The 20,526-nt window shown below is 42.1% G+C and overlaps 1 protein-coding gene across 7 annotated transcripts in view; it reads left to right on the forward strand.

The window, feature by feature from the left end:
• LOC125409513 (NACHT, LRR and PYD domains-containing protein 1a-like) overlaps nucleotides 1-18,321 on the forward strand; it is a 57,856-nt gene extending 39,535 nt beyond the window's left edge. For 4 of the 7 annotated variants that reach the window (XM_087910368.1, XM_087910369.1, XM_087910367.1 and 1 more), the window contains 10 exons: nucleotides 424-594; nucleotides 1,815-1,904; nucleotides 3,263-3,354; nucleotides 5,317-5,416; nucleotides 6,852-7,075; nucleotides 10,889-11,151; nucleotides 11,638-11,763; nucleotides 12,650-12,791; nucleotides 16,271-16,315; nucleotides 17,252-18,321. In XM_087910368.1, coding sequence (XP_087766494.1) covers nucleotides 424-594; nucleotides 1,815-1,904; nucleotides 3,263-3,354; nucleotides 5,317-5,416; nucleotides 6,852-7,075; nucleotides 10,889-11,151; nucleotides 11,638-11,763; nucleotides 12,650-12,791; nucleotides 16,271-16,315; nucleotides 17,252-17,544 — 1,546 coding nt within the window. In that variant the 3' untranslated portion in view covers nucleotides 17,545-18,321. Of the gene's footprint in view, nucleotides 1-423; nucleotides 595-1,814; nucleotides 1,905-3,262; nucleotides 3,355-5,316; nucleotides 5,417-6,851; nucleotides 7,076-10,888; nucleotides 11,152-11,637; nucleotides 11,764-12,649; nucleotides 12,792-15,606; nucleotides 15,664-16,270; nucleotides 16,316-17,251 lie in introns of all 7 variants that reach the window. The other 3 variants (XM_087910371.1, XM_087910372.1, XM_087910373.1) reach the window with 3 other exon arrangements.
• Nucleotides 18,322-20,526: the final 2,205 nt, after the last annotated feature.

Below are 20,526 nucleotides of genomic sequence, written 5' to 3' on the forward strand. Positions count from 1 at the left end.
AGAAAGCTCCAGGCCCAGGGAATGGCATCCCCACTTCCTCCTGCTCTCTCCCTTGTAATCAGCCTTTTGCTCTGTTTCTATGGACTCCATATTTACTAAGATTTCACATAACAAGTGAGTCATGTCCTTATTCTATTGGTGAATGTCACTTTAGATGACTCTTGAAATACACCAGTGAGCTGTCCTGAGTCTCATGGAGGTCTGTCATGGCCAGTCACAGCAGAGCAGTGGGTCTCAACCTGTGCTCCATGATTCTGCAGCTCAGCTGTGGTTAGCATGGAATTGTCTACCCAGACTAGAAAAGGCACTAGAAAAGCTAATCACTGCTAACACCGCATGCCAGGGCTCACAAAGGGAGACCATAGAACAGGTCTCAGGAGCAGTGATCCCTGGAGAATCTGATGGTGAGCATCTCCCATACAGGCTTGTCAACTGTGGCCTCACATTCAGGCACTGTGCGGACCTGGCCCCAGTGCTCAGTGCCAGCTCCAGCCTGACTGAGCTAGACCTGCAGCTGAATGACCTGGGAGACCTTGGTGTGAGACTGCTGTGTCAGTGGCTCAGGAGTCCTGCCTGCAACCTCAGAATCCTGCGGTAAGTAAGGCTCCAGGATGCCATTCTTGAGAGGGGGAAAGAAGGGACATGGGGGTGTAAAATATATGGGATATGGAAAAGAAATGGGACAGATAACACATAGTCAGCATGGCTCCTGACCAGCTGTGCCACTTATACCTGAGACTTGGGCAAGTCACCGTATTCTGTAAAATTCAGTTTCCTCATCTATCAGGTGGAATGCCACACCCACCTCATGGATTCTAATGACATAAAGTGTACATATGTAAAAACAAATACCAGGTAGGTATCTGGGTACTGTCCAGTCATATGTACTAGCAAGGCTATTACCTTACCAGACCCCCAGGTTTGCCTTGCTCCAGAACAGTGATTCAATCATTTATTCATTCATGAATACATATGGCCACGCATTCATATCAAGGACCCTCTGTGCTAAGCACTAGGGATACAATCACAAACACACAAGGTTCTCTTCTGCTAAAGCTGTGTGGGAAGAGACAAATAAAGATCTCCCATCAGCCCATGACACTATTGCCAAACTCTGTTGAAGGCTATGAAGTCAACAGTATTGTGAGAATGATGGTTGTAAGAGGGCATTTACAACAATTTATTTATTGTCTATTGGATGGCTCATGAGTGCTTTCCCTAGGCCTGATAGAGAAATAGGCTTTGGTTTGGCCAACCTGGAGACAACAGTCTAGGCAAAGGAAGAGTTAGAGAAAGCTCTAGAACAGAAAGTGGCTGTAGCCCTGGGGGCTCATGGGGTTTCACTATAGGAGCTTGACATGGTCCTCTGTCCAGAATGTCTATGGGGATATGGCCATGACCTCCATCTACTGGGAATGCTGATAGCAACTCTGTGACTCTTTGTCAATATGAATCCCCTCATCTACGTCCATGTTCCCTTCCCTGGGAGAGTCTATTTTCAATGACTGACATGTGGGGAGGGATATAAAGGGCCAGCCCTCATTTCAGCTCTGGAAAGTTCCAAAGGTCCTCATCCTGGCTTCAGATCTCCCTGCACACTGACCACGTTCCACTAGGACTGACTGTGTCATTGTCACGTCTCTGTCTGCTAAGCCTGATGTTCTCCATTATTTGTCCTGGATTTGGCTTAAGAATGAACTTAATAAAGCCCCTCACTTTTCATCTATAGACAACAGTGTCAAGGATCCTGGACCCTGAGGCTTCATGATTCTGTTGTGGATCCCAGGAAAAATAGCCCCTTCTTGTGTTTGCAGGCTGGACCAGGCCCCTCTCAGTGACCCAGTGATTATGGAGCTCAGGGTCTTAGAGGCAGAGAATCCGCAGCTGCTCATCTACAGCACATGGTAAGGAGTGAACACATAATTACTACTGGTCAACTCAGCCTCTATGTGGCTTTGAGAGCCACTGGTCTAGATTTGAGCAGGAAAGGGTGACATAGGAAGGCCTGGAGGCGGACAGGGGCCACAGCAAGAACTAAGAGCCACCCTAAGAACCTTCTGTTTCTCCCCAGAGGAAATGAGGAAATGAGGAAATGAGAGGCATTTCAGCACCTCGGTCATGAATGGACAGCCTCACCTTTTTTTTTTTTTTTTTTTGATTATACCCGAGAGAGATTTTACTTAAAGGGTTTTGTTTTGTTTTTTTTATAGTTTTTTGTTTGTTTGTTTTGTTTTTCTTAATTTATAAAAATTTCCACTTCCACCCCTCCTCCCAATACCCTCCCACTCCCCCCACTCCCTCTCCTCCTCCCTCTCCATCCAGCCCTAAGAGCAGTCAGGGTTTCCTGCCCTGTGGGAAGTTCAAGTTCCTCCCCCCTCCCTCCAGGTCTAGGAAGGTGAGCATCCAAACAGACTGGATCCCAAAAATCCAGTGTATGCCGAGGAAACAAGTACCAGTGCCATTGTCAATGGCTTCTCACCCTTTTTTATGATCAGCTACTATGTAGAAAATGAACTAGCTGTGAATAAATCAGAAGCAGGGACACCTGCCAGAGGATACCGCAGAGGATAGGAACAATGTTCCCTCTATCCTGGGACAAGGATGGGGTCTTTGGGGGGGGCAGAGTAGTGAACATAAAGAGAGAGGTTTAGAAGGTCCTATCTTGGTGCTTAGCATTCAAGGTAAATGATTATTAGTTTGTTTTGTGCAACTATAACACAATGTCTGACACTGGGCACTTAATATCAAGAATTGAGATTTTTTTCTTGCAGTTATGGATACAGGGAAGAACCAGGGCATGGACCCTGCATCTAGAGAATCCTTCTTCCTGTCCCATCTGATTGTGCAACTGGGAGGTTTGAGAGTAAGAGACCAATGTGGCTTTTGTGACAAGTCCTGTCTGGGCACAGATGTCTACAGCTGTGACGATGTCATTAACCCCTTCATGACAGCAGAGCACTCGTGACCTCATTGTGTCTTATCCTTCACCCTGTCACACTGTGACACTGGGGATTGACTTTCTAATGAGTAAGCACTGGGGAACACACTCAAACTAAAGCAAAGGAGGGGTTGAGATGATCCCTGTTCTAGCAGCATGGATGCCTGGGAGGATGGGGACTTCATAGAGTTCTGGTCCAGAAAAGAATCATGAAACCGAGTTCAAATTCAGATGAGTTGTATTTTATGTCACAATATTGTGTACACAGCTCTGGTTTCTATGGTTTCTCCTGACATCTGAAAAAAATAACATGTCTGTGCATAGGAAGCCACGTGTGTTGGTCCCTAGTAAGGACCCAGGTGGAGAAGGAGTGGATGGCAGCCTGACCTCATTCAAGCAGCAGAGACTACAGTCAGGTACGGGACAGATTCAGTCCCAGACCATTACCATTATAATTGTCAAAAGAAGGGAAATCTATGGGAGGAATTCATCAATTCTTTTCTTTTCTTTTTTTTTTTTGAGGTGGGGGGAGAAAAGTCTTTATTTGGCTTATACTTTCAGGTCATAATCCATCATTAAGACAAGTCAGGGGGAGCTCAAGGAGGAACTAGAAGGCAGAAGCCATGGAAAAAAGCTGCTTACTGACTCCCTCTATTGCTTCATGCTTAGCTGTTTTCTTATACATCCCAGGATTGTATTGCCCACAATGGACTGGGTCCTCACGTATCAATCTTCACTCAAGCCAGTCACTCACAGACACAGATACAGGCCAATCTGATGGAGGCAATTCTTCAGTTTAGATTCCTTGTTCCTAGGTGACTCTATGTTGTATCATGTGAACAAAAAATGACCACACAAAAAGTCCCTTTACAAATTGACTTTGGAAATACTCAGATGGCTTACAGTGCTACCATAAAATCATAGAATTTGGGCTGAAATACATGCCAGATCAAAGATTTTTATCAGGCAGGGTACATGACTTGTTCACCAGAACCACTCTAGTTGTTCTATACAATAACAGCTAAATGCCCCTTTTTCTACAAGGGAGGCAAAATTCTGAATCAGAGATATCTCAAAAACTTTTAAATAAATATACTCTACTTTGCAGGTCAGAAGAGTGATTAGTCAAGAAATGACCATACTTTTGGACAGTGGAAGATACTCTGAACCCAAATTACTTAAATTGACATGATCCAGACTGAGTGGGTATAACCAAATGACACAGGAGTCACATAGAGGAGTAATTGAAAAAATAAAAGAAAGAAGTTCTTCTTTTATTCATTCTTTTATTTTTTTTAGAATTTAATACACAAGTACTACAATTACATCATTTTCAGCCCTCAGTCTGCCTGCTTCAACAATTCCTGTGTCCCACCAACCAACTCTGTCACAAATTCATGAGTTGTTCTTCAATATTATTGCTAAATACATGTATATTTACATACATGTGTGTATGTAAATACAACCTGATGAGTCCATTTACTATTGGTCATATATATGTTTCAAGTTGACCACTTGGGACTGATAGCCTATTAAGAATCTCTTCCTGGATAATACTGATTTTATCCCTCTCCTACAAGCTATTAGTTGCTTGTAAGTTTTCATTTAGGAATGGGTCATTGTGAAATCTCTCACATTCACTTATCAACTAGTGTTATCATTGTGATGAGGAGAAGATATTATTGAGATTTCATTAGCACAACTTCAATGTTTTATACAAAAAAACCATTATTTGCTGCAGATGTTCTTGAAGTGGTCATCATTTCTATCCCCCTGCCTCTGACTTAGAAGGAATACTGTTTCCTTCTCTCCCTGCCTTGGTGGGGACCTGCTGATGACCATTTCTCAAGTCTGTGACTTGCATCCAGCTCTATAAGAGAACTCTGTGTCTCGTTCATAGATGCTGTGGCCTGGGACTCATCTCCCTATCCCTGCTCATCTATAGTTTGAGCTACGTTATCCTCTCTCTCTCTCTCTCTCTCTCTCTCTCTCTCTCTCTCATACCCACTTGAGACATACTAGCAAAATCAATATATATGGATCAATAAGAAAAAAAACACTGCAGCTGGCATGAAGGCAGGTATTATAGTGGGATAGCTGCTTAAGAAGCACAGTGGAAAGACAATAAAACAAAAGGCAGATTATATATATATATAAAATGCAGGAAGGCTCATGAACAGTGATGAAAACTATGGGCACACTTCTTATGAAGACCTAGGCTGAAAAACCTGGAAAGTGTTCAGTCATGGTTCAACACTGGGGAAAGCTGTGGAGATGAGATGGGACAACATGGAGTGATCTCTGTCTGGCATCTTCTAGATAACTAGTGTTCATAATTTGCACCACTAATGACCTTTTACCTATCTTTCCCTTTCCAGATCACAAACACATGGAACCACAAGGTACTGAAGATGACTTCTGGGGCCCTACAGGACCTGTGACTACAGAGGTGATTGACAGAGAAAGGAACCTGTACAGGTGAGTGAGCCCTGCCTGGAAAAGGTGACTTTCCCCAGCACACTTTCCACACATTTTTTTTTACCTAGATTCTACTGTGTCTTCTCCTCCCCTCCCTAATACAGGAGGCAGGGCCAGGATGGGAATAAGAAGTTTGCGCTGTTGTATAAATAGAAGTATTTTTCATAATTTTTTGACATCTGCAAAACAAAAGAGCACAGGAACTTTCCTGTTCAATTACTCAGCTCCAGCAAATATTTTTCCAAGTTTGTTTCAACAACTCACATTCCCCTTTGTCAGCACTGTCACAGTAGTGTGAGTTCAGGATATGAGATTTTACGCACATACATTTCTCTATCCCTATGCCTCCATTTTAGTTAAAACAGAACCTTTTCCTCCATAACCAGCATATCATTACCACACCAACAGAGCTGGCCTGAGTCCTTTATTCCATCTAAACAGTTTATACTCAACTTTGCTCATTATCTGAAATGTGGACTTTCTGCAGATTGTTTTATTCATGGTGTAAGCAGCATCCCTGCCATGATTATATTGGTTTTCTTCTGTCTATTGGATTTCCCTCAAATCCCTGTAGTCTCTGCACTCCTGCTTATTAACAATCACTGTGTGCCAAGAACCCACTAGGAGTTGAGACCATGAGGATGAGTACAGCAGCCCTGACCTCTGAGAATTATAGTCTCATGAGTAATGAGTGACTATACCCACAGTCACAGTATCCGACATAACCTGAATCCTCCTCCTACACTGTCACAGTCACTGTCTCAGCTGAGAAACTGTCACTTTAACTTCGTCCCACAGAAGCTGACTCCTGTCCACCCACCAGTCACCAGGCAGGAAGCCTGGAGAAAATCACTGAAGATCTTGGTAAAGCATTGTTTCAGGGCCAAGGATTTATCACTAATAATTGCATATGGGCTCTTATTTTAGGGAAATATACTACTAAGGAATATAAACACTAAAATCTGAAGGAAGGTGTACCTTAGTGGTAGAGCCCTTGCCTAGTGTGCACATTGAGCCCCAGAACTTCTCTCTCTCTCTCTCTCTCTCTCTCTCTCTCTCTCTCTCTCTCTCTCTCTCACACACACACACACACACACACACACACACACACACCCTTATTTTGTCACTATCACCATCATCATCATCACAGGAATAGAAAACTGCTCCAGGTGTGTGTCACCTGTGGGTTTACTCTAGAACACTCAGTACTCTCAAGTCTAGAAGACAGTGTTGTCATTACCCCTATGGACAGATGAAGAACCAGATTTGGGGGTTAAATGACTCATTTAGTCAGGAATCCACCTACAGACCACAGAGGAAATAGAACTCAGAGCCGTTTGGCTAAAGTCTGTTGCGTCCCCAACCCTGCACCTGTTCTGCATCCAGCAGATGAAAAGAGCTGGTGTTCACTGGTGTCTGCCTCTCCCTATTCTAGAGTTCAGTTCCCTGTGGCTGGTTACTACCACTGTCCCAACATAGGACTCCACTTTGTGGTGACAAGGGCAGTGACCATTGAGATCGGATTCTGTGACTGGAGCCAACACCTGGACAAGACTCCCTTGCAGTGCAGTCACATGGTGGCTGGGCCTCTGTTTGACATCAAGGCTGAGCAGGGAGCTGTGGCTGCTGTGTACCTCCCTCACTTTGTGAATCTCCAAGGTAACCAAGGGAAGGATAGGGAGTAGGGTGGAGGCCAGGAGGTGATGGTGGTGCATGGCTTTAATCTCAGAATTCAGGAGGTAGAAACAGGCAGATCTCTGTGAGGTCAAGGCCAGTTTGGTCTACAAAGTGAGTTCCAGGGCAGCCAGGACTACAGAGAAAAACCCTGTGTCAAAAAAGGAGTTGGGTGGTGGAAATAGAGGAGTTGAGAGGTCATATAGGACAGTGTAGGTGGTGGGAGATGAGGAAAGGTCCATGCCTTTCTTAGCAGAGCAAAGCAGGTTGTGGAGGTGGACACTGAGATGTTTTGTCATCCCTTCTTCTATGATGTATCTTTTTTGAAGCACATGTCTCCAAGCCTTATACTTTATTTCTATTTTAACTAAAAGAGACCCTGAGTGGAAAGCTATCTTCTCAGTAGCTATATTAACAGGTAATTAATAAGTACTTTTTACACAGCATATCTCACAAGAGTCCAGCAGAAAATAGAGAATAAATTGAACAATATGAAGAAATTGTCAGAAAGGGAAACAACTAAGGATCATTTGGTACCCAATGTTTACCAACACTCCACTACATTGCTACAAGCAGGGAGAAAATGATGTCCTCAGATTAAATTTAAGAACTGGAGCCACAGAAGGCAGTGTCCTAAGGAAAGAGGGGGACTCATAAGTTGTACCAACCTCAGTCATCACCAAAGGTTTTCAATAAATATAAGATTTTCTGTGAAATATCTCATGATGGAAGCCATAACAACAGCTCTCTGGAGGCTGAGACAAGAGAATTTTGAATGCAAGAAAAAATTAGACTGTACAGCCAGACTCTGCTTAAGTAAGGAAAACACAGCATCAAGGAACCTGGTGTTGTACAAGGGGTTACTGAGGTCAGTTACTTCTTTGGCTATAAGTCCACCATAGACACCAGGAGAATCCAGCTCAAAGCAGACAACGATGTTCTTGTCATAAAGGTGATGAGCAGCCAAAAGAGGGGAGATCCAACGGCTAAAAAAGAATTGAAAAGTAAAATATAACACAAGCTGCTCCAACCAATAGGAGAACAATGAATAGAAAACACGTTAAGCAACCACAGGTTAAAGATATTCATAGTTCACAGCAAGCCCAAAGAAGAAAAAAAGATGAAGAAATCATTCAGGACTAAGTTGAAAACCTCAAAAACAGATAAAAATAACAGTGACATCCACACACACAGAAGGGGAGCACTGCTACACGGATGAGGCCTCCCTAATGTGTCCGTGGCCAGTTCAGCAGCTCCACACCGAGCTCCTCGTCTCCCCAACACTTGCCCCACTCTACACTCAAGCTTCTTCCCTAAAGGCCACCATTTTTCTGTTTCTTACTCCCACTCTCAGATCAGACAATTTCTTCACTAAATACTGTAAGGAAATGATTCTGTTACAGTGTATGGAAGACACAATACATGTTGGAAGGACAGTCCCAGGGCCATGTGGTGGCACATACCATTAATATCAGAATTTCCAATGCTAAAGCAGGAGAATTATGACCTATATCCACATATATGCAGTAAGTTCCTGTATCTAAAACCCAAAATGAGAAAAGAAATGAAAGAACTTGGTAAGTCAGCTTCTTGGTTAAAAAAACATACAAACAAAAAGAAAACCTTCTGTTATTAGCAATGAAAATTCGAGCACCCCACATTACCTTCAAGTCCTGGCAAAGTCCTGATTAGTATTTACTCTATGAAAAGTCCTAAGTTATTAAATCATTTCAAATGCCATATTTTGAAGGTCTCTAAAAATATGAAGAATATCTTTTTAATTGAAATATATATCTATATATCTAGAAAACCTAATTAACATGACTACAAGCTTGACTATTATAAATGACTCTCTATTAACCTATTTTTAAATTATACATTACATTTTTAAACGAGCTGCACAAACACAATACCTTAATCAAGAGCAGAAATACATATATGTGGTATAATAAAATTATAAATATCCACACCAATGCAAAGTATTCATCTCTATATCATATCCCCCTTTAAATGTAAACAAACATTTATAAACAATATTTGTGAATGTGGACATAGTTTACAACAATCCTAAAGAAGGGAAGTTAAAGAGGTACAGCATCTCCCCAAATTTTGTCAAAATGGCAAAGCACAAAGCCTGAGTAAGTGCCAGACTCTGGTACTGGGACTTAATATGACTTGGGGACAGCCAGGATTTCAAGGCCCCAAACAGGCACACAGGACACATTGTAGTGCTGGCAGCTCCATCTGATACTGCTACCTAGCATCACTGATTAAAATCCAAGCTACACCACTTTCTGTATAACCAAGGTCATTGTCTCATTCTTTGCTGCTTATTGATTCCAAGCAATCACCCAAGAGAAATAGAAATGTTCTCTGCTAAACAATAAACATTGCAATTCTGTTTATCATGTTGCAAGTTGAAGCAAACTCAGTGCTGAAAGGACAGGCAAATGGTGGATTGCAGAGTGGTGCCTCCATTAGCAGGGGTCACAAAAGTTTACAAGTGACATTCAACATTGTGATTCTACCCAGTGACAACTTGACACACAGGCACATCACTTTCAATTCTAACTTTCCACCTCAGGCCTCCAAAATCTTGTTTTCTCTCATAATGCAAAGTACAATCCAGTTACAGGGTCTATGGGTTAAAAAAAAAAGTCTATAAAGACCACCTCTTATCTGAGATTCAAGGCAATGTCTTCACTATGAGCTCCGATAAAATGGAAAAGTATTTACATACACTCAACATACAGTGATACAGAATAGACATCGTCATGCCAAAATAGAAGAAACAGGGCACACCAAGGAATTATCAGTCCACAGCAACAGAAACTCCATCAGCATAAACACCAAATCCAGCAGCTTCATATCCAGCTATGGAGCTCATGATGTCATTTGTTGGTCTATGAACGACATAGGGAGCTCCACCCCTCCAATTCTATCACATGAAGCACACATAGCCTCTCCTTAGACCATCTCTCTACTCCTTCCCTAAAACTTTCTTGAGCAGAAATAATATGTGGTTCTGGCTTCTACAACATCCAAGAATTTCCATTTCACCTTAGGCTTCATTTTCAAAGGTTCATAGAATGAGCTCTCAGGATCCTTGGAGGTTTTTTGACTCAGGCACATTGTCTGGCTTCACTGCTATCTGAAATTATACAGTATTGAAGAAGAACGCTTATGAGAAATCCTACACTAGCTCAGAACTGAGAATAATAGATGGTTATTTAATTAGTGGTAGACTCACAAATCAGAAGGATAACAGGAACCGAATCCTGCATCCAGAAATGAGGCAAGATGCCCGTTTTACATCAGAATAAATACTATAAGAGGCCATGCCCAAGTGAGCTGTATGATTTCCTGAGGCACAGCATGACTCAGTGACCCATCAATCTAGCATCTTTCATGCATAAAAAGTATAGGAAAGACACTGCCAAGTTCTCCTGACAGCTTAAGATGTGGTTACCCTGGCCCATATCTGAATGTTGTGCTGATCATGGGGAAACACTTCCTTGGGCTTTTGCATTTGTGGAATGGGGAATATGATCACTTAATGCTTTCTCCTTTTAAAAGAATTTTGTTTTTCACAAGATGAGCCCATGAAAACTGAGATTTTGCCCTCAGGACACCTTTTCTACTGTCACTGTGCTTTCTCTGCAGTGATGCTGATCTCTAGTATTTGCACTATTATTCCAAATGCCTAAGAACTATTCCAAATCTTAGTGAACTCTTTTTCCAATCAAGCACGGCTCAGTACAAAACTAAATCCATGTCATTGAATCTGTTCTTTCCCAGAGGGACAGGTGGACACCTCCTGGTTCCATGTGGTTCACTTTCAAGATTATGGGGTGGTCCTAGAAGTGCCAGCCAGAGTGGAGCAGTGCTACACAGTCTTGGAAAGCCCAACTTTCTCCCCAGTGGGAGTTCTACTGAAAAGTATGCTTGCTGTCAGACATTTCATCCCCATCTCTTCTGTCACGTTGATCTACTATTACCTCAATCTCAAGGATGTCACCCTTCATCTCTACCTGATCCCCGATGACTGCACCATTCGGAAGGTAACACTGAGGACCAGAAATGTGGGGCTAGGGTGAACTGACAGAATACTTGAAATATAGCCATCCCTTTGGAGAAATTCTCCTATTGGAGTGGGAATACAGTTCTATAAGGGGAGCCCTGGTGATTATGAGTCTGTAATCTTCTTGGACCCCTCACGACAGAAGTTCATCAGCTGCCTTTAACACCGTATTATCTCTACACATCCTTCTATGGCCTCTTTCCACCCATCAGAAGAATGGAAATTCTCCATATCCAACATGTACCCAACTTCCTTCTTCTCTGTGAGGGACACAGTTCCCACAATGAACCTGACAGAGTCCAATAATTAGCAATCTATATGGCAGAATACAAGTCAGAAGGGTTCCCTGGAGGTGACATCACCCCATCACACAAATATGTACTGATCAACCAACTCACCTTATTTAGACCAGTTAGCTGTTGTGGTACTGAAATCTAGTTAAATTGCTGTCTGCAATGTTCCCTAGGCCATTGATGAAGAAGAAATGAGGTTTCAGTTTGTTCGAATACACAAGCCACCCCCAGTAGACTCTCTTTACATTGGCTCACGGTACATAGTGTCTGCTTCCAAGAACCTGGAAATCATTCCAAAGGTAAGCATCTAGGTGTTTGCTACTCTTCAGAATCAAATGCCAGATTTGGGGCAGGTTACAAGGATTTACAGCAAACTGGGATTGGGGATAAATGATTTAGGCTTTGGGATGAGGAAAAAAACTTCCAAGTTAAATGGAAAGCAATTTAAGGGATCACACAGAAGGTCTGGTGAACTGGGGAATTGGTTTTAATATAGCACAGAGAAGGGCACAGCCTAAAGTGCAACAAGTCCTGGGTCAAGGACTTTCAGGATGAGCAGGACCTTCAGGATGAGCTCTCACTCATCATGGTTTGAATCTGAAAGGTCTCCTACAGGTGTAAATGTTAAACACTTGATCCCCAGTTAGAGCTAGTGTTTTGCGGAGTTATGAAACAAACATGTGAGGCCAGACAATCACAAGCAGGCCACTAGTGGAAGGCCTTGAGGGTTATATCCTCAACCTGATCCTCACCACAGACTTGGATTCCTGATCCTGATATAACAAGCTGTGCCAAAAGCTCCTGCCACAAAGATCAGAGCCCCAGTTTACATGTGTTCCCCATCATGAAACTAAACAACAACATAAACCCTCCCTTAAGTCATTTCCTGCCGTGTTTTTGTCAGAGTGATGAGAAAAGGAATATTATGTGAGCTAAGCTGGCCCCATTAGCATTCTCCATATCTTCTGTTGTTACATATTTCTATGTCCCCTTCCACAATGTTCCAGCCTTTGGAATAAAGATATGCATTCAAAAGCTATGGGTTAACGCACTGAAAAAGACACTCAATGTCTAAGCCAGTGTCTACTATGGTGTGCAAGAGTAAGAAAGTACAGGGCTGTGGAAAACGCTTGTTCTCTTGAGTGGAGGCTTCTGAAACAGAATCTGTGTCCTCGCCCCCTTCAGGAACTGGAGCTGTGCTACCGGAGCCCCAGGGAATCCCAGCTCTTCTCTGAGATCTATGTTGGCCACATGGATTCAGGGATTAAACTGCGTATCACAGACAAGAAGAATGGGAATCTCAAGTGGGAAGCCTTGCTGAATCCAGGTAAAATTTGTTTAGGTCCAGATACCCCAAAGGTTGAAGAAGGCATTGAGCGGGGAAAGGTGTGTTGTCATTAATTCTTGGTGTCACAAAATAGCCAGATAAGTTATGTGGCTTTTGCTAGATCCAAAACAGGTGGTTAGGGTTAGAGTGAGAGCAAGGGGGAGAAGAGGAGCAGGAAAAAGGTGATGAGAAGAGGAGATCAGAAGAGGAGGAGGGACAGAGGAGAGGAGGGGGAGAGAGTAGAGAAGGAGGAAAAGGAGATGGGAAGCCCATGCAAGATATTCTACTCCAGGACATGCCTCCAGTGTCCCAGTTCCTCCAACTGTGCATTCTCATGGTTTCCAGTACCATTCTCAGTGTTCATGCAATTATGAGTGCACTAGTGTATGTGTTCGTCCATAACACCATAGTCTTCATGACAATTACTGCTTCAGAACCAGTCTTTCAACATATGATCATGGAACACATTACATCCAAACCACTGCATACCCTAAGCCCCATTTTCTCAGTCCTGCATCATAATTTCTACTCCCAATGCCCTAGAAATGACAGACTTTGAGATGCGCAAAGCATCTAGTAACAGTTCACATTTAAATGTGAACATTGAAAATGAAGGGATTTTTTCCATCATGAGATTCTTAATCTTAAATCCACACATTTTTTAAAATCCCTTTATCTTTTGGCAATTTTTTGCATGCATACAACGCATTCTAGGAATTCCATCCTAAACAACCCTTTTTTCCCTCCTGCTCCTGTCAGCCCCTCTTCTTTTCTACAAATCCCCTCCCCACATTCATTATTGCTTGTGTCTGACAGAGTTTAAGTAGTATTCTCTGCGTGTCTGAGGGTTTTCAACTACCCAGTAGAAAAGCAAGTGAGTTCACCAGTGGGTACAGATGGATTGTATACTCCCTGTTCTCCCATAATCTATTATTTGTCAATAGTAAAACAGTAAGTAGTACTGTCCCTGCGAGCTGCTTCCCCACATCTAGGGCCCTCCTTGTGTGGGTCCAGAGGCAGTAGGTGCAGGTGCTAAGAGTTCATGACGGCCATGGTCATGTCATGCTTAGAAGATGGCACAACCTCTTATCCATATATTCTCCATATGTTCTCCATATCTTCACAACCCTTCCCCATATCTTCTGTGCCTGCATTCTTTCCAATTTCTCTTCTACAATGTTCCAAGAGCCTCCAGGGGCAATATAATTATCTACTTATAGGGATGAGTTCTCAATCATCCCTTATTCTCAGTATCCTGCACAGCTGTAGGTATCTGCAGTCACCTCCATTCACAGCAAAGAGAGGCTTTTCTGGTGAAGACTGAAAGTAGCCTTTGTCTGTGTTATAAATATTGATATTTGTCTATTTCCTACCTCCTGGTGGATAGCTAAATAATCTTCATCAGGTTCATCTTCTTATTTAGCTTCTCTAGGATCACGAATAATAGGCTCAAAGACCTTTAATTATGGTTAGAATCCACATATGAGTGAATACATACCGTGTTCCTCTTTTTGGGTCTGGCTTACCTCACTCAGTAAAGCGTTTTCTATTTCCATCCATTTGCATGCAAAATTCAAGATGTCATTGTTTTTAACCGCCGAGTAAAACTCTAATGTATATATGTTCCACACCTTTTTTAACCATTCTTCTATTGAGGGGCACCTAGGTTGTTTCCATGTTCTGGCTATTAGAAATAGTGCAGCTATGAACATAGTTGAACAAATGCTTTTGTAGTATGTTAGGGAATCTTTAGGGTATATTCCCAAGAGTGGTATTGGAAATCCTATGTCTCTAGTGGTTCCACATGAATTTCAGCATTTTCCCCACTCTATTTGTGAAGATGTCCCTGTCATATTAATCAGGACTGCATTGAGTATGTAGTGTGCTTTCAATAGGGTAGCTATTATCACAATATTGATTCTTCTAAACAATGAGTATGGGGGGAGGATGTCTTTTTATCTTCTAAAGCCTTCTTCAATTCTTCCTTTCATATGTATATATAAATTATATATTAATTTAATTTAAAATATATATTTATATAATTTGTATATAAATATATATACCTCAAAATTTTCCTTATAGATTGCTTTAATTTATATTTCTAGGTTTCTGCCCCACAAGTGTGTATTTTTATTTATTTACTTGTTGGCCAGTAATTTTTTCATATTTTCAATCTCCCATGGACAAGTGGAAACAAAATTGTTAGATTTTCTTTAGTGAAATAATAGTGCAGTCTTAGTTCAGCATCCACAATGCCAAAACCAATTCCCATTATCAGCACCTCTGGGAATGCCCAGCCCTTGACAGTTATCAAACAGTCATGCTTCCTGCTCCTGAGCTGCTAGAAACAGGCTACACATGTGGGCAGAGAACAGGCATTGCTCAGCCTCACCACGAGTGAGTCACAGGACAACTGACCTGCCCCAGCATCAGCCACTGTTTGAATCTCACTCCAGCATTTACTCTTCGGATGATCTTGGGAAATGACTTAACTCATTGAGTCTGACCTTCCTCATCTGTAAACCAAGGTCAGAAGGAGTAACTCATAGGATGTGTGGAAAGTGTAAACACTGCACATACACATGTCACAGTGTGATCCTTAGCTGATGGGAGAAATGTTGCTATTTTTCTTTATTAAGCCAACATCTTCCTCATGATTTTTTAAATTCTCTTCTTTGAGATTAATTAATATCTATTCTCTTCCATGAGGGAAAGTATTCAAATAATGAAAGATTATAATCATGCTTCACTTGTTTCCCCAATCTCACATTTGGGTTTTTAAATTCACTGTCATTCAAATCATTTTCTCCACTAGATGCTCCAGTTTCTCTACAAGTCAGGATGCACCAAGATGGTCCAGATAGCATGGAGTGTAAGCAATATCATCCTTCTTTCATACAAATGGATTCAGGGCTTCCAATACTAAAAACTGGGTCCTTGGGCTGACTTCCCTAAACTGTTAGAGCACAGCGAAATTAGAATCTTCTCAAACACTAGGGATTATTCATGAGCTGAAATTTACGAACCCCCTTCACTGAGTGTAAAAATTCACTCACTATTTCCTGGTGTGCAGTCTCACATAATCTTGAATCTGCCATCTAATCAGGAACACGAAATGGGAACATGTGAGTGGACAAGGTCAAACAAGGACAAGAGAATAGTTTTCTATCCAGAAACAAATGTCAAATGTTTTAAACCAGTAAGGGGCTTCATAAATTCTCACAGGAAATATAATCTAGGATAAAACTGAGGCTGTGATCCTGTGGGAGAAATATCTGTTGTCATTCACATGTCTTCTCTCTCAATCATGATAGGTCTGGTTCCATGAGTCCTTGTGTAAGGAAATGTTCACCTTCCAGATTATGTCAGAATTTCTTTAGTTGACTCTCAAAATCCCAGGCATTGTTGGGAGTTGCACAGGCTTCACTGACTGTTGGTGAAAGGCATCGTTACAGATGATCATCTCTCCTTTCTTCCAGGAGACCTCAGGCCTGCACAACCCTCGATTTCTACAGCCCACAAAGGTTAGTAACACTTATACAACAAGGCCAAAGAAGCCAATAATAATATACCTCAGGTAGAACATCTGACCTTTGAGAAAGGGTCAGTGAGAAAGGAGGGAGTCTCACTTTGCAAACCTTACCAGGACAGGTAGGTTATGTACTTGCCTCAGGGCAGAGTTCCTCTCATGCCTCTTGGCTTCCCTTGTTGAAAATAACCCCACCCTATAGCACGAACAATAAATACCCAGACAGATGTTGGGGTTCAGCCTGAAAATCAGAAAAGCAAAGTGGCATATTACTGGCTCTTATCTCTACCTCAGACTGAAATGGGGTGAGATCCTATATCCACAAACTCCCAAACCCCACAACCCATACTCCACACTACACTGAGTTCCTGTCTCTTCCCCCTTATATTCCTCTCTCTACCCAGCCATATTACTCCTATCTCCACCTCCCTAGTGCTGAGATTAAAAAATGTTTTCCCAATTGCTGGGATCACCTTAGTGTGTGCTCTATTTCTCTTTTAGACAGATTTAATCTTGTGTAGCCCAGGCTAGCATTGAACTAACAGATCCCTCTGCCTCTGTCGCCCGAGTCCTAGGATTAAAGGTGTGCCACCATTCTCTGCCCTGTATGGCTGACTAGTATGACTGCTTTGCTCTCTGATCTTCAGGCAAGTTTTATTTATTAAGAAACAAATAACACACCACTATACTACCCACTCCAAACAAGAACACCTTACCATAAAACCTTCCTTCTAGTTAGGCAGAGTGTCAGACTAATAACTGACCTCAGGAAGGGTACAGATTTTTTCTCATAACTTCCCAGAGGAGAAAGGGGACCAGAGGTGCACAGTGCAGATAAAATATGTTTTAAAAAATAAAACAAGAACTGAGCAGACAGTGGAAGAGTTCATGGAGGACCCTTTCTATGCTCAGTGTCAGTCTTCACCCTTAGATGCTCCTGCCTTGTCACACTTTGTGGACCAGCATCGGGAGCAGCTGGTGGCCCGAGTGACATCAGTGGACCCTCTCTTGGACAAGCTGCTTGGTCCGGTGCTGAGGGAAGAGCAGTATGAGAAAGTGCGGGCTAAAGCCACCACCCAAGACAAGATGCGGAAGCTCTTCAGCTTCAGCCGGTCCTGGAGCAGGGCCGACAAAGAACAGGTCTACGAAGCTCTAAAGAAAACACATCCTCACCTGATCATGGACCTCCTTGAGAGGTCAGGTGGTGTCTCTGTGGGATCCTGACATCTTAGTGGCTGAGGGGTGAGCACTCTTCTTTGAGTCCTGGCTCTGCCTGACCTTCCTTTGGCCTCCAGGTTCTCCATCTATAAACCAGTGGCCATCTGAGTTGCCCTTCAAATGGCAATGTTCCTAGGACATCTCTTGGGGACCCAGATGTTCCCTCTTGGCTATCCCCATCCTGTTCATGTGGGATGTGCATCTCAGGAAACTTCCAGTGGAACCAGCAAGTCTATTCAGCCTTATCCAGCTGGACTTCATGGCCTGAGTAGCCAGTTTCAAAACCACCTGACCAACCATGACACAAGCAGAACTGGGAGCATGGGGATGGAGACAATGAGATGGTGCTTTCCCTGGAAAGTGAATTCTTATGAATAAGAAAGGAAGGGGGCTTCTTAAATTTTACCACCCTCAGTTTTTGTTGTCTTTATTGATTCTATTTCTATTTTCAGGTCTTGAACAACTTATTCATTTACTTCCTTTGCTCTTTGTGTTTTTTAAATGTTTTAAGGGATTTGTTTATTTCCTCACACTGTTTGGGTTCTCCTGGATTTCCTTAGGGAATTTATTAATTTAATTTCTGAGGACCTCTATCACCTTCATATAAACTTTTAGGATCTTTTTCATGTCCTTTAGCTATGTTGAAATAGTCAAGACCTGCTGTGGTAGATAGAGGGGCTCGAATGGAGGTATTTTTGCCCGGATATTATTGACTGTATTTTTATACGATCATCTAGGCATCTGGAATTGGAATGATTAAAGGTCTAAGTACTGATATCTGAATTTGCTTTGTTTTGGTTAGGTGTTTGTACCTTGGTTGCTATTCTTTCTGATTACAGGGGAGTGTGGTGGCTGTTTGTTGCCTGGTAGGAAATTTTATGCACCTAATACGTGTGATCAGTGAGGTTTCCCAGGAAAATATATTTCTTATCATTGACAGCTGACTCTTAGGAATGAGGCTAGACTAAGAGTCTGAAGGAGTTCACAGGAGAGAGGAGATCAGAGTGTTCAATGAGGACCTGCTTCTTTAGTCTCCTATGAGACTAAATGAGAGGAGGGACAGTGAAAAGAGGTCACTCACAGGTCGGCTATAGCACTGGGGGTAAGACTGGATTGGATCTAGAGGGACAGAAGGAGAAAGGAAAATCTATACACAGCCTAACTGCTTCCCTGGCAGGAGTAGCCTGTGGGTTAACAGGAGGTGTCTGCTGGAATTGGAGGAAGGGATAAAGCAACAAGTGGGGTAGGGAGGCTGGGAGGGGAAGGTCTGTGGGAACTACAGGAGAAGTTGGCAGAGGAGGAAAGAAGGTTGAAAAACAGGTGCTCTGTTGCAGAGATAGTGATGAGACTTGGGTATTGGGTTTGGGGTAGAGGAGGGAGTGGTGAAGGTCCTCTGTTAGTTTACCTGTTTCCCTGACTGCAAAGCTGATGTGATCACAGGAATGAAGTCACCTGGTTTGGAGGCTGAGCTCCTGGGATGAGTTGGGGGAAGGAAGGTTGGAGCAGAGGATCTTTGAGATTTGAAGAGAGTGGCATCAGAGGGGAAAGGAGACCACAGCAGGTGTTCTTTTTAGTTAGGAATGAGCCTTGGGTTACTGGGAGCTGAAGAGAAGGAGAGGAGACCTGCAGTCAGCCTAGCACAAAGAGATATGCCTTCTTCTCTAAGCCTCATGAAATTTTTCCAAAATTGATAATATACTCAAAACAAAAAGCAAGTCTCAACAGATATAAGAAAATTGAAATAACATCTTGCATCCTGTCAGATCAGCTGAATTATAGCTGGATCAACAACCATAGAAAGCATACAAACTCATGGAAGCTGAAAGACTATCTTCTCAATAAAAAAAAGGATCAAGACAGAAATAAAGAAAGAAATTAAAGACTTTCTAGAACTCGATGAAAACAAATACATGATAATGATATACCCAAACTTATGGGACACAAGGAAAGCAGCGCTAAGAAGCAAGTTCATAGTGCTAATGAATACATTAAAAAACTACAGAGATCTAATTATAAAATGTAGACAGATTTTTCGTTGGGCTGCAAGTTCACAAAAAATGACGCAGAAGTTTATTATTAATTATGAAAGCTTTGCCCTAGCTTAGGCTTGTCGTTCTAGCTCTCATAACTTAAATTAACCCATGTTTTTAAATATACATTCTTTTACGGAGCCTGCTTACCTTTACTCTGTATTGCCTGGCCTGCTTCCTCCACATCTGCCTGGTGACTCTGCCTTTCCTCTTCCCAGAGCTCTCTGCCCGGAGAAGTCCTGCCTTACCTCTCCCTGCCTAGCTAATGGCCATTCAGCTTTCCTTTTGTAAACTAATCCCAGTGACACATCTTCATACAGTGAAAAGGAATATTCCACAACAATGAAACAAATAGTTGTTTTTTGAGGAAATCAACAAAATTTCTAAATCCTTATCCAAATTAACTAAGAGGCAGAAAGAGACTATTCAAATTAAAAATATAAGAAACAAAAGGAAGACATAACAAGAGACACCAAAGAAATCGAGAGATCATAAAGACACACTTTAAAAACCAGTGCTCCAACAAATTGAAAAATCTAAAAGAAATGGATAATTTTCTCAATACACACCATTTATGAAAGTTAAATCAAGGTCAGATAAGCTATTTGCACAGACATATACCCCCTAGTGAATTATAGGTAGCCACTAAGTTTTCCAAACAAAAATAGACCAGAACCAGAAAGTTTAGTGCACATTTCTACCAGTCTTTCAAAGACCACCTAATTCTCTTCAAATTATTGCACAAAATAGGAACAGAATTAGCACTGCCAAATTCAAGGTAAGAGACCACAGTCATCATGATACTCAAATGCAAAGAAAAATTCAACAAAGAAAGAATTGCAGTCCAATTTCCTTAATGAACATAAATGCAAAAATACTTGTAAAATACTTGCAGTTTAGGCCTGTTGGACCCCAGAGGTCAAGCACGAGTCCAACCCAGATCTCTAGACTTGGGGCA

Source organism: Myodes glareolus, chromosome 9, assembly GCF_982192425.1.
Source record: "Myodes glareolus chromosome 9, mMyoGla1.1, whole genome shotgun sequence".
Classification (NCBI taxonomy): Eukaryota; Metazoa; Chordata; class Mammalia; order Rodentia; family Cricetidae; genus Myodes; species Myodes glareolus.